At 39.7% G+C, this 14,083-nt stretch overlaps 1 protein-coding gene and 1 pseudogene across 1 annotated transcript; both read left to right on the top strand.

Moving 5' to 3' along the window:
• The first annotated feature begins 889 nt into the window (after window positions 1–889).
• LOC147003382 (vomeronasal type-1 receptor 4-like) lies at window positions 890–3,113 on the top strand. Its single transcript, XM_085842047.1, has 2 exons — window positions 890–1,039; window positions 2,038–3,113. The coding sequence occupies exon 2, from the start codon at window positions 2,190–2,192 to the stop codon at window positions 3,105–3,107; it is 918 nt and encodes a 305-aa protein (XP_085698173.1). The 5' UTR covers window positions 890–1,039; window positions 2,038–2,189; the 3' UTR covers window positions 3,108–3,113.
• An 8,287-nt stretch (window positions 3,114–11,400) lies between these two features.
• On the top strand, window positions 11,401–11,653 carry LOC110288905 (prothymosin alpha pseudogene; annotated as a pseudogene).
• The last annotated feature ends 2,430 nt before the right edge of the window (window positions 11,654–14,083 follow it).

The following is a 14,083-nucleotide window of genomic DNA, read 5'->3' as shown; positions in this document are numbered from 1 at the left end:
AAATGAGTGTGGATGGATCTATTTATTTCTTTATGATTGCTGGATCCATGTCTTTGTTTATTGTATATCCAGGTTCCTTCTTTACACAGCAGATTCTCAGATATTAACAAAGTATATTAGACTTCTGATAAGAATTCATGAGTATATCAGAAAATAAGTCACCATCTACCTTCAAAGAAGTGGATACTAGAATAACTCCAGGACCCAGGTGGTGAAGAGTAGCTTCAATTAATAAATTTGTCAGAAGTATGTGTCCTGGGATAAATTTGGGGAAAGTTGGAATGATGCAACTTCCTGGGAAATTAGGAAAGCTGAATAACTTCTTTCCAGTTTTCTCCAAAGACCTATTGTCACTATAATTTTGCAAGAGTGAAATAGTACTCTGTAGAAATGCACATAATGTATCCCTTGTTTTAATCTTGAGTGCCCCAATTCACATTTCACTACAAGATCAATTCAGAACTTAGATTCTCCCAAAGGGAACATGAAAACTCACCTCTAACTTCTGCCCAGGTACTCATTAACACCTAACAAACTCCTAGACATCATTAGTAAGCATCAGAAAGGAATGGAGGTTTACTCTGGGGATAAATGATTTTTCCTTCATTGGAGTTATCCCAAAGACACTATGCAGACAAATGTGTGGATGCCACAGATGACACAATAATATACTCTCTGAAGGATGTCACATCCATGTACCCTATTATTTTATGAGATAGACTCTGCTGGGTTACCTTCACAGCACTGCATGGAGACTAAGAAACCAATATCAATTTCCTTGCATTCTTCCTCAGGCAAAGAGTGACACAGAGAACTTCTTAAATGTAACAGGCACTATGAGATATGATTCTTTAAGAACTGGGCTCTGCAGCTGACCTTCAGATGAGCATCTTCATCCTGACTGTGGCACAGAAGGGGGGATTCTTTCAACCATAGATTTCTGCTTAGAATTCTTTTCTCCTGTCTTCAGTGAAAATTGTGTTCTATAGCCAACATGAACCATTATTTCTTTTATAAGACTGCAGTTTAATACAAATAGGTAAATATTTTCCTTTCATCTCAAAGAAATGTCTATGTCCTAGAATAGTACTCAGCAGAAAACAGCATTTAGTGTAACCTATGCATGTGAGATGTTGAATTTTATCTGGTGGGTAGAGGCCCTCATGTTCCTATAGAAAACAAATAAATGAGTAAAGTTGAGACTAGGCATCAGCTTGCAAAGGGTATAACACTGATTGTGTTAATAATTTTGGCAGGAAGCTAGAGATGATGTAGGTAAGACTCTGGCACCTGATATTTTAGACCAAAAATTAATATCAGAAAAATTGTGAATAAATGTAATTTGTTATCAGTTGGTTTTTTTCACATGGAGGAAACATATGTAAACCTATGTTCATCTGTGTGATTAGAACACAGGTGGATTTATCACAAATATTTCATATTTGGTTGTGTAGATGAATAGCATAAAAAATTTCTCAAATACCAACAACTTAATATTCTACAACTGAATTAAGTTTCCAAACCTTATTGATTGTTATACGTAACCATACATGTTATTAACATACACATTACTTTAAACATGTTATTTTAATATAAGGACATTTTAATAATTATTTTATGGTGTATTTTTCTTTTCTTTTCTTTTTTATGGATTAATTTATTTTATTGATTAAGATTCATTTCTTTTTCAGCCTCTTCTCTCTCCTAATTATGTTGAATTCTGATGCCAAAATCTGATGAAGGACTCTTTAATTTATTATTGATTAAGTGATTTTTATTAATTTACATGCCATTTGCAGCATCCTCCCCTCCTAATTGTATTGAATTCTGATGATGGAATTACATACTCATACTAGTCTCTTTCCTGTCTTTATTCGTAATCAAAAGCCCATGGTATGTTAAAATGTGTGTTATTGTGTAGGTTATTGACCTATGTGATCCTAAAGATGTAGTTGCTATACAAAATATCTCGAGGCAGGAGTGATTCAATAAGTATAAAATATTATTCTGAGTTACTGTCCCTATATTGTTCTCCAGGCAAAGTTCCTTTATTGTGATAGAATAGTGTCTCACTTATCAAGAGAAGAAATTATCCCAAATCAATTGATAAGCATGGACAATAGAACAGACTCCTGAGAATACCAGTGCCCTGCATAATAATCACTCCAGGGTTCAATAAAATCCTCTCCATGTCTGCTCATGATAAATCCCTGAAAACCACTGAGGAAGTGGCTCTTCAGATCCTCTTGCTTTGCCAGTTTGGGGTTGGAACTGTGGCCAATGTCTGTCTATTTGTCCATAATTTCTATCCAGTCTTGACTGGTTCTCAACAGAGGCCGAGACAGGTGCTTTTAAGCCACATAGCTGTGACCAATGCTTTGACTCTCTTCCTCACTATATTTCCAAACAACATGATGACTTTTGCTCCAAGAAATCCTCTAACTGACCTCAAATGTAAATTAGAATTCTTCACTCGCCTGGTGGCAAGAAGCATAAACTTGTGTTCCACCTGTGTCCTGAGTATCCATCAGTTTGTCACTCTTGTTCCTGTTAATAAAGGAAAACTTATACTCAGAGCAAGTGTCACAAACATGGCAAGTTATTCTTGTTACAGTTGCTGGTTCTTCAGTGTCTTAAATAACATCCACATTCCAATTAAAGTCACTGGTCCACAGATAACAGACAATAATAATGGCTCTAAAAGCAAGTTGTTCTGTTCCACTTCTGGATTCAGTGTAGGCATCATCTTCTTGCAATTTGCCCATGATGCCACGTTCATGAGCATCATGGTCTGGACCAGTGTCTCCATGGTACTTCTCCTCCATAGACATCACCAGCGAATGCAGCACATCCTCACTCCCAATCAGAACCCCAGAGGCCAAGCTGAGACCAGAGCAACCCATACTATCCTGATGCTAGTGGTCACATTTGTTAGCTTTTATCTTCTATATTTTATTTGTACCATCTTTCAAACTTTTTTTATAGATTCTCGTCTCTTTGTGAGGCATGTTGGTGAAGTTTTTATTGGAGGTTTCCCCACAATTTCTCCCTTGCTGTTGATCTTCAGAGATCCTAAGGCTCCTTGTTCTGTGCTCTTCAGCTGTTGAAAGCCAGAGTCACTGAAAAATGCCAAACACAGAAGGCAGTTTTATTAATACCATTAAGAATTTTATTCCATAAATATGCGTTAAACATCTTTTGCATGAACAAGTCATGGTTCACACTACTTACTGCTCAATACATCTAGAATAAAGAAGAAAAGAGGCAAAGACAGCTCATGATCAAGAGCCTTAAGAGGTATAATCTTAGGACTAGGGAGGATGCCAACATCCAAATGAACATCTTCCCATGAAAGATCGTGGCAAACTCTTCACTCTGGACCGTGGTGAAGCTGTTTTTCCAGTCATCAGAAACACCTGCCTGTCAGACCGGAAACAAAAGGTAATAGTACAACGAGGAGGCAAAGTTATCACTCTTTCTGTCAGTTGCTTCCCCAGTTACAAAATTGTTTTCTCAGATTAAAATCAAGCCTCTAACCTTTTCAGCTGCCTGAAAATGACCACAGACAGCAGGGCCCACAAGATAAATATCTGGAGTGGTTATAGCTATCATGTGATGAAACTGGAACCCTGACTTGTGGTACTTATTCCTGTGAACAAAGAAATATTTTGGCACTTTTTCTATTTGTATATGTATTTTGGATGTGTATATATTTATGTGGATTCCCTCTACTTAAGAATAATAGGTGTCATTGCATGCACTAGCAAGATTTTGCTGAAAGGACCCAGATATAGCTGTCTCTTGTGGGACTATGCCAGGGCCTAGCAAACACAGAAGTGGATGCTCACAGTCAGGTATTGGATGGATCAGAGGGCTCCCAATGGAGGAGCTAGAGAAAGTACCCAAGGAGCTAAAGGGATCTGCAACCCTAAAGGTGGAACAACATTATGAACTAACCAGTACCCCGGAGCTCTTGACTCTAGCTGCATATGTATCAAAAGATGGCCTAGCCGGCCATCACTGGAAAGAGAGGCCCATTGGAGACGCAAAATTTATATGCCCCAGTACAGGGGAACACCAGGGCCAAAAAAATGGAAATGGGTGGTTAGGGAAGTGGGTGGGAGGGTATGGGGGACTGTTGGGATAGCATTGGAAATGTAATTGAGGAAAATATGTAAAAAAAAAATTTTAAAAAAAGAATAATAGGTGTCGGCAGGGCATGGTGGCATGCGCCTTTAATCCCAGCACTCGGGAGGCAGAGGCAGGCAGATTTCTGAGTTCGAGGCCAGCCTGGTCTATAAAGTGAGTTCCAGGACAGCCAGGGCTATACAGAGAAACCCTGTCTTGAAAAACCAAAAAAAAAAATTAATAATAATAATAATAGGTGTCAAACCCAGATACTATTGCAGATGCCAACAAAGATTTTGCTGACAGGAGCCTGATATAGCTGTCTCCTGAGAGGCTCTGACAGTGCCTGTAAAACACAGAAGTAGATGTTCACAGTCATCCATTAGACAGAGCACAGGATCCCCAATGAAGGACCTAGAGAAAGTACCCAAGGAGCTGAAGGAGTCTGCAACCCTATAGGTGGAACAACAATATGAACAAACCAGTACCCCGAGAGCTTGTGTCTCTAGCTGCATATGTAGCAGAAGATGGTCTAATCGACCATCACTGGGAAGAGAGGCCCCTTGGTCTAGCAAACTTTATATACCCCAGTACAGGGGAACACCAGGGCCAAGAAATGGAAGAGGGTTGGTAGGGGAGCAGGGTATGGGGAGGGTATAAGGGACTTTCGGGATAGCATTTGAAATGTAAATGAAGACAATATCTAATAAAAAAATTTGACTGCTTTATTTGAGTTACTTTTACATACTGCCATTTTGCTGAAGTTGTTTATCAGCTTTTTATCAGTTGTATATTAGTTCTCTGGTAGAATTTTTGGGTTGTTTATGTATACTATCATATCATTTGCAAACAGTGATACCTTGACCTTTTCTTTGCCAGTTTGTATCCCCTTGATCTCCTTTTGTTGTCTTATTGCTCTAGCTAGAACTTTGAGTACTATATTGAATAGAGAAGGCATCCTTGTTTTATTCCTGATTTCAGTGGGATAGCTTCTAGTATGTCTCCATTTAATTTGATATTGTCTGTTGATTAGCTGTACATTGCTCTTATAATGTTTAGTCATTGGCCTTGAATTTCTCATCTAGCCAATACTTTGAACATGAAGGTGACTTGTGTTTTGTAAAATGCTTTTTCAGCATCTAATGAGATAATCATGTGATTTTATTCTTTGAATTTGTTTTTATATAGTGGATTATGTTAATCGATTTTGTATAATGAGCCAACCTTGCATCCCTGGGATAAAGCCTACTTGATCATAGTACATGATGATTTTGATGTGTTCTTGGATTCAGTTTCCAAGAATTTTATTGAGTATTTTTGCATTGATAATTCATAAGTGAAGTTGGCCTTAAGTTCTCGTTTTTGGTTGGGTCCTTGTGTGGTTTAGATATCAGAGTGATTATGGCTTCATAGAATGAATTAAGTAGTGCTCCTTTTGTTTCTATTCTGTGGATAGTTGGAGGAGTGTTGGTATTAGCTCTTCCTTGGAGGTCTGATAGAATTCTACACTAAAGACATCTGTCCCTGGGGTTTGTTTTGGTTTGGTTTTTGTTTTTGTTTGTTTGTTTGTTTGTTTGTTTGTTTTAGGGTTGGGAGTTTTTTAATGACTTCTTCTATTTCCTTATGGGGATATGGACCTGTTTAGAGAGTTTACTTGCTCTTGATTCAACTTTGGTACGTGGTATCTGTCTCAAAAAAACATCCATTTCATCTAGATTTTCAGTTTTGTTGAGTATATGCTTTTGTAGTAGAATCTGATGGTTTTTTGCATTTCTTCAGTCTGTTGTTATGTCTCCCTTTTCATTTCTGGTTTTGTTAAGTTCAACACTGTCTTTGGGCCAGTTAGTTAGTTAGTTATTAGTTAGTTAGTTTAGCTATCAGTTTATTTATTTTATTGATGTTCTCAAAAAAAGGAAAAATAAACAGCTTTTAGTGTTATGGATTCTTTGTACCATTCTCTTTGTTTCTATTTGGTTGAATATTTACAGCCTTCTACTCCTATTGTGTGTGTTTGCTTCTTTTTGTTCTAGAGTTCTTAGGTATGCTGTTAAGTTGCTAGTGTATGATCGCTCCAATTTCTTTATGAGGAAAATTAGTGCAATGAATTTTCCTCTTAGCACTGCTTTCATTGTGTTCCATAATTTGGGGTATGCTGTGTCATAAATTTCCTTGAATTCCAGGAAGTCTTTAATTTCTCTATTTCATCCCTGACCAAGTCATCATTGAGTAGGTATTTGCTCAGTTGCCATGGGTATGTTGATTTTCTGCTGTTTTTGTTGTTATTGAAGAACAGCCTTATTCTGTGGTGATCTGATAGGATGCATGGGATTATGACAATCTTCTTGTAATGCTTTAGGATTGTTTTGTGACTGATTATATGGTTTATTTTGGAGAAGGTACTATGAGGTGCTGAGAAGAAGGGATATTCTTTTGCTTTAGGGTGGAAGTTCTGTAGATATGTGTTAAATTCATTTGGTTTGTAATCTCTATTAGTTTCACTGTGTCTATGTTTAGTTCTGTCTCAATGACCTGTCCATTAGTGAAAGTGAGATGTTGAAGTCTCCCACTATTATTGTGTGGGGTTCAATGTGTTATTTGAGCTTTAGTAAAGTTTCTTCTATGAATGTATATGCCCTTGCATTTGAGGCATAGATGTTCAGAATTGAGACTTTCTCTTGGTAGATTTTTCCTTTGAATATGAAGTGTTCTTTCTCATCTCACTTTGTAAATTTTGTTGAAAGTTTATGATCATCTTCACAATAGTCACCAGGAATATAAAATATCTGGGTGTGATGCTAACCAAGCAAGTGAAAGATCTGTCAGTCAAGAACTTCAATTCTCTGATGGAGGAAATTGAGGAAGATTCAGAAGATGGAAAGATCTCCCAGGCTCATGAATTAGAAGGAGTAACAGTATAAAATGAGCATCTAACCAAAAGCAATCTACAAATTCACTGCGATCCCCATTAAAATTCTAAATAAGTTCAATAAAAAGAACAATTCTCAAATTCATTTGGAATAACAAAAAATCCAAAAAAGCAGAAACTATTCTCAACAATAATAGAACTTCTTGGGGAAAATCACCATCCCTGACCTCAAGCTATATGACAGAGCAAAGTTATATATATATTAAAAAAGCATGGTATTGATATAGAGACAGACAGGTAGATCAATGGAATAGAATTGAACATACCCAGAATTAAACCCACACACCTATGGTCACCTGATTTTTGACAAAGAAGCCTAGACCATCAAGTGAGAAAGTGACTGCATATTCAACAAACAGTGCTGGCTCAAGTGGCAGTCAGCACATAGATGAATGCAAATTGACCCATTCTTATCTCCTTGTACAATGCTCAAGTCCAAGTGGATCAAGGAATTCCACATAAAACCAGATACACTGACTCTAATAGAAGAGAAAGTGGGAAAGAGCATCCTCGAACACATCGGCACAGGCAAAAATTTCCTGAACAGAAAACCAATGGCTCAGGCTCTAAGATCATCTATAGATAAGTGGGATCTCATAAAATTGAATAGCTTCTGTAAGATAAAGGGCACTGTCAACGGGAAAAATGGCAACCAACAGATTAGGAAAAGATCTTTACCAATCCTACATTTGATAGAGGCCTTATGTCCAATATAATCAAGAAGTTAGACTCCAGAGAACCAGATAACCCAATTTAAAAATGGGGTACAGAGCTAGACAAAGAATTCTCAACTGAGGAATCTTGAATGGCCAAGAAGCACCTAAACAAATGTTCAACATCTTTAATCATCAGGGAAATGCAAACCAAAACAAACCTGAGATTCCACCTCACAGCAGTCAAAATGGATAAGATGAAAAACTCAGGTGGCAGCAGATTCTGGCAAGGATATGGAGAAAGAGGAACACTTTTCCATTACTGGTGAAATTGAAAGCTGGTACAAACACTCTGGAAATCAGTCTGGTAGTTCCTCAGAAAACTGGACATAGTACTACCTTAGGACTCAACTATACCACTACTGGGTATATACCCAAAAGATGCTCCAACATATAACAAGGACACATGCCCCACTATGTTCATAGCAGTCAAATTCATAATAGCCAAAAGCTGGAAACAATCCAGATATCCCTCAAAAGAGGAATGGATACAGAAAATGTGGTCCATTTACACAATGGAGTACTACTCAGCTGTTAAAAACACTGGCTTCATGGAATTCTTACACAAATGAATGGAACTAGAAAATATCATCCTGAGTGAGGTAGCCCAGTCACAAAAGAACACACATGGTATGTACTCTCTGACAAGTGACTATTAGGGAAAAAGCTCAGAATACCTATCATACAGCTCACAGACCATATGAAACTAAAGAAGAAAGAAGACCAAAGTGTGGATGCTTCAGTCCTACTTAGAAGGGGAAACAAAATAATCACAGGAGGCAGAGGAAGGGAGGAACCTGGGATGGAGAGGGAGGGGAGAAATATCAGGGACAGGATCGAGTGTGGGAGGAAACAGGGGAGAGGTACAGAGAGTCAGGAAATTTAAAGGAGAGGTGTAGAGCAGTGGGGGATGGGGAACTTTGGGGAGCCACTAGAAAGTCCAAGATGCCAGGAAAACAAGAGGATTGAAGGATCTAAGAGGGATGACATTAGCTGAAATACCCAACCAAAGGGGGAGAGAGCCTGTAGAGACCATATCCAGAGGTTAGGCATGGCCTCCAGTTGAGTGATGGGGCCACACACCCATCTCAAATATATTAATGCAGAATTGTTCCTATATAAAGGAAATGCAGGGACAAAGAGTGGAGCAGAGACTGAAGGAAAGGCCATCCAGACTGCCCCACCTAGGGATCCATCCCATCTGCAGGCATGAAACCCAGACACTAACTATTGCTGGTGCCAAGAAGTGCTTACTGAGAGAAACCAGGTATAACTGTCCCCTGAGAGGCTCTGCCAGAGCTTGACCAATACAGATGATTGCAGCCAATCATTGAACTAAGCATAGAGACCCTAGTGGAGGAGTTAGGGGAAGGACTGAAGTCGCTGAAGGGGTTTGCAACCAAACAGACCGCCCCTCCCCCGACACCCTGAGCTCCCAGTGATTAAGCCACCAACCAATGAGTACACATGGAGGGGTCTATGGATCCAGCTGCTTATGTAGCAGAGGTTTGCCTTAGTGGCATCAATGGGAGGGGACACCTTTGGTGCTGTGGTGCCTGGATGCCCCAACATAGGAGAATGCTAGGGTGGTGAGGCTGGAGTGGGTGGGTGAATTATCTCCCACATAGAAGGAGGGGGGAGGGGAATAGGATGGGGGGTTGTGGAGGTGAAACTGGGAAGAGGGATAATATTTGAAATGTAAATAAATAAAATAACCAATTTTTAAAAAAAGAATTGGTGAGAGTGTCTGGGAGCAAAGGGAAAAAAAATAAATGTAATGACATATTGACATACCCATAGATCAGTGTGTCACTCAACAGCATGAGAAAAACGTCTTACAATAGATGGGAATTAACAACGAAATCCACTGCTAGACAAGATTCAGAAAGTGAGAGGCTTTGAAGAACCAGTCCTCATTATTTGTTTATTTTTTTTTTCTTTTAGTAGAGAGGACACATAGTTAGGTGACGTTGGAATGACCTTTGGATCTAAGAGGACATGAGGGTGCAGGATGAACAAGATCAAAATACAATACAAAATTTCTGAAATAAATAATACCAATGATAAATAAATAATTATTGTACAATACATAAATGTATATTACAAGTCACAGAACTGACACGTATAAAATAGTATGTTGTGTATAACAGGAAAATATAATGTAAAATAAAGTAGTGAAAATCTTTAAATTCTTTTTAATATTTTTGGAGGATTTTATATATGAGTATTGTGTTTATATCATTTCCACACGTTCCTCTCCCCTCCAATTACCCCTGTGCCCTTCCCATTCTCTTCCAAATGTATGACCTCTTCTATAGTTACTATTGTCACACACACATAACCTACATTCTTAAAAATGTCATAATGACAGTCATCATTTTATATTTAGCATATATGTTCACTTGTGAAGGGATCTGTCTAAACACAGACTCTGAAGATCAGGTGTCCTGTCCTCCTTGCAGTTGGCAGTGAGACATGGTGTTGGGTGGTGCTAATGACCTCTGGCTTGAATGGTAGAAGCCAAAGCTTCTGTGGTTCATCTGGACTTGGAATCTCATCATGAAAAGAGGTCCATGAGCAGACCCATCTTCTTTGCCTAGGGATATAAATTTGACTTTTTTAACACACCCATGTAGATCCATGTAGTGATTCTGGTTAGACAGAGATTTGAGGTCATAAATCCATAGTTGAAACAACTTTTTGTCTGGGGGGGAAGTCTAAGGTCTCAGCGCCCATAGCAGTGTCAATGGAATTTGACATTGGCTTAAAGTCAAAGGCATGCATGGTTCCAAATGTCTACAACTGCAGCATACTATAGGTGTGTGTGTGTGTGTGTGTGTGTGTGTGTGTGTGTGTGTGTGTGTGTGTGTGTGACCGAACTAGAATGGACCCCATAAAGTCATACATTTGATATTTTTAACTAGTTAGGGAAGGTGTTTGGGAAGAAATAGGAATTGGGGTCTTATGGTAGGAAGTGTGCCTCGGTGGGTGGATTTTGAGGTCCCAAAAGCCTATGCAAGGCCCATCCCCGCTCCTTTTTGTGCTTACAGATCAGGATATAACTTTTCGGCTCCTGTTCCAGTGACATACCTGCCTAACACCAACCTCTTCACCATGATCATTATGGGCTCACCCTCTGAAATTCTAAGCAAGCCACCAACTAATGCTTCCTTTAATGAAGTGTCTTGGTTCTGGTTCTTAATTACAAAAATAGAAGAGTAACTAAAACAGAAAGGATAGAGTCAGGAAACTCAGAAACTTATTGGACAGCCAACCTAGTCAAAATAGCAACTTTTTTTTTCTTTCTCTGTTTTTCTGGTTTTTCTTTATTCTTCTCTCATACAATCTATCTCAACAGCAGCCTCCCCTTTTTCCTCTCCTTGAAATATCCCCACAACTTCCCCGCTCCCTCTGATCCACTGCTGCTACTTTTTCCCCCTTTAGAAAAGAGCAGACTGGACTGGCTCCTCCAAAAAGCAATCATTGCATAGTTCCTGGTCGTTCGTGCTCCGCGCTCACTGCAGTCACCTTTGCTGCCCACTGCCTCCTCCAACACGGACTCTGGCAGTTTCCTCACCAGAGTCCTCGAACTAATTCCTCACTTGCTGCATCAGATCACGGGCATGCCCCACCATGTCAGATGCGACAGTGGACACCAACTCCGAGATCACAACCAAGGACTTGAAGGAGAAGAAGGAAGCTGTGGAGGAGGCAAACAATGGAAGAGATGCACCTGCTAATAGGAACACTCAAAATGAGAGAAATGGGGAGCAGGAGGCTGACAATGAAGTAGATGAAGAAGAGGAAGAAGGTGGGGATGAAGAGGAGGAGGAAGAGGGTGGAGATGAAGATGAGGAAGCTGAGGCTCCTACGGTCAAGTGGGTAGCTAAGGATGATGTGGATGACGATGTCGACACCAAGAAGGAGAATTTAAACGTGGTCACCCTTGAGTAGAGAAACAGGCCCCGCCCACCCACAGAGGGCAGTGCCACCCACATATCACTTGGCTCTCTATCACCCCACCAAAACCACAATTTGAACTGACAACTTGGGAGGGAATAAAAGTACCAGAACTCCCCAGGCCCTGCTTTTTTTTTTTCTTAAAAATACTTTAAAATGAAATTTTGTTTGTATTTTTATTTACATTTTATATTTTTGTACATATTGTTAGAGGTCAGCCATTTTTTTTTGTTTTGGTTTGGTTTTTTTGTTTTGGTTTTTTGGTTTTGTTTTTGTTTTTTCCGAGACAGGGTTTCTCTATATAGCCCTGGCTGTCCTGGAACTCACTTTGTAGACCAGGCTGGTCTCGAACTCAGAAATCCACTTGCCTCTGCCTCCTGAGTGCTGGGATTAAAGGCATGCGCCACCACGCCCAGCTGAAGTCAGCCATTTTTAATGATAACGGGTAACCAAACCAGCCTTCAGAGCGTTTCTGTCCTGCTTCAGACTTTACTTGTGGTGTGACCATGTTCATTATAAGCTCAAAGGAGAAAAAAAAAAAAAAAAAACTTGTAAAAAACACAAAAACAACAAAAAAGCAATCTTATTCCGAGCATTCCAGTAACTTTTTTGGGTATGTACCTAGCTGTACTATAAGTAGTTGTTTTGTATGAGATGGTTAAAAAGGCCAAAGATAAAAAGTTTTTTTCACTTTTTTGTCTATGAAGTTGCTGGGGTTTTTTGTTTGTTTGTTTGGTTGGTTGGTTGGTTGGTTGGTTGGTTGGTTTGGCTTGGTTTGTTTTTTGTTCGAGATTTTTTTTTTTTTTTGGACTGTTTGACGTATTTGTGAAACAATGTCCAACAATAAACCAGAATTTTATTTTGCTGAGTTGTTCTAAAAAAAAGAAAAGAAAAGTAAAGAGCAGACTGCCCAACAATATCAACCAAACATGGCATAACATGGCGTAGTAAGACTAGGCATAAGACACCCTCCATAGCTGGTGAGATTGCAAACATTTACAACCACTCTGCAAATCAATCTGGTGGTTCCTCAGACAATTTGAAATAGTTATACATGAAGACCAAGCTATACCACTCCTGGGCATATACCCAAAAATGCTGCACCACGCCATAAGGACACATGTTCCACTATGTTTAAAGCAGCCTTATTCATATTAGTCAGCAACAGGAAACAACCCAGATGTCCCTCAGTGGAAGAATGGATATGGAAAATGTGGTTGATTTACAAAATGGAATATTCAGTTATTAAAAACATAAGACAACATGAATTTTCTAGGCAAATGGATGGAACTAGAAAATATCATCTTGAGTGAGGTAACCCAGACCCAAAGGACATGCATGTTATGTTCTCATTGATAAGTGGATATTAGCCAAAAAATACAGAATACTCTTGATGCACCCCCCATAGACACTCAAAAGTTAAACAAGGGGGGAAGCTCAAGTGAGGATGCTTCAATTACTCTTCAAAAGAGAATGAATGATCATGGGAGGCAATGAGGGTAGGGATCTGGGTGAAAGAAGGGAGCTTGAGGCAAAGGAGTACAGGGCGCCAGGGTCAGGTATTGGAGGCTACAAGAGAGAAGCCCAGAGGGCCAGGACAATGAATTTAAGTAGGCAGCTGCCAAGAGTGAGTGGTGCATGATGGGAGTAAACTCTAGAAAGTCCCAGAGACCTGGCATGGGGGAGGCTCCCAGGACTCAGTGTGAGTGATCATAGTCGAAATACCCAACAGTGAGGAGATGGAACCTGAAGAGACAACCCCAGATAGATATACAGGGCCCACCGTGGTGGGTTGGGGATACTGACCAACCTTCAAACTTTTCAACCCAATATTGTTTCTGTCTAAAAGAAATGCAGGGGCAAAAGTGGAGCAGGGACTGAACCAATGGCTGAGCAGTGACCAGCCCAACTTCATAGGATCCATCCTATGAACAAGCACTAGACCCTGACACTATTACAGATACTATGTTGTGCTTGCAGATAGTAGTCTAGCATGGCTTTCTCTGAGAGGCTCTACCAGCAGATGACTGAGATGGGTGCAGATACAAACAACCAAACATTGGACTGAGGTCTGGGATCCCTATGGGAGAGTTAGGGAAAGGATTGAAAAAACTGAAGAAGCTGGTGACCCCCTAGGAAGACCAAAAGTGTCAACTAGCATGAACCCCTGGGAGCTACCAGAGACTAAGCCACCAACCAAAGAGCATCCATGAGCTGGTCCATGTCCCCTGCCACATATGAAGAGAAGGACTTCCTTATTTGGCCTCAGTGGAAGAAGATTCACTTAATCTTGTAGAGATTTGATGCCCCATGATGGAGGATACAGGGGGTGGGGAGTAACCTCTCACATGTGAAG

Source organism: Mus caroli, unplaced genomic scaffold, assembly GCF_978045245.1.
Source record: "Mus caroli unplaced genomic scaffold, Mus_caroli_1 scaffold_8, whole genome shotgun sequence".
Classification (NCBI taxonomy): Eukaryota; Metazoa; Chordata; class Mammalia; order Rodentia; family Muridae; genus Mus; species Mus caroli.
Note: the sequence above shows the minus strand (reverse complement) of the source record. Positions and strands in the feature narration are given on the sequence as shown.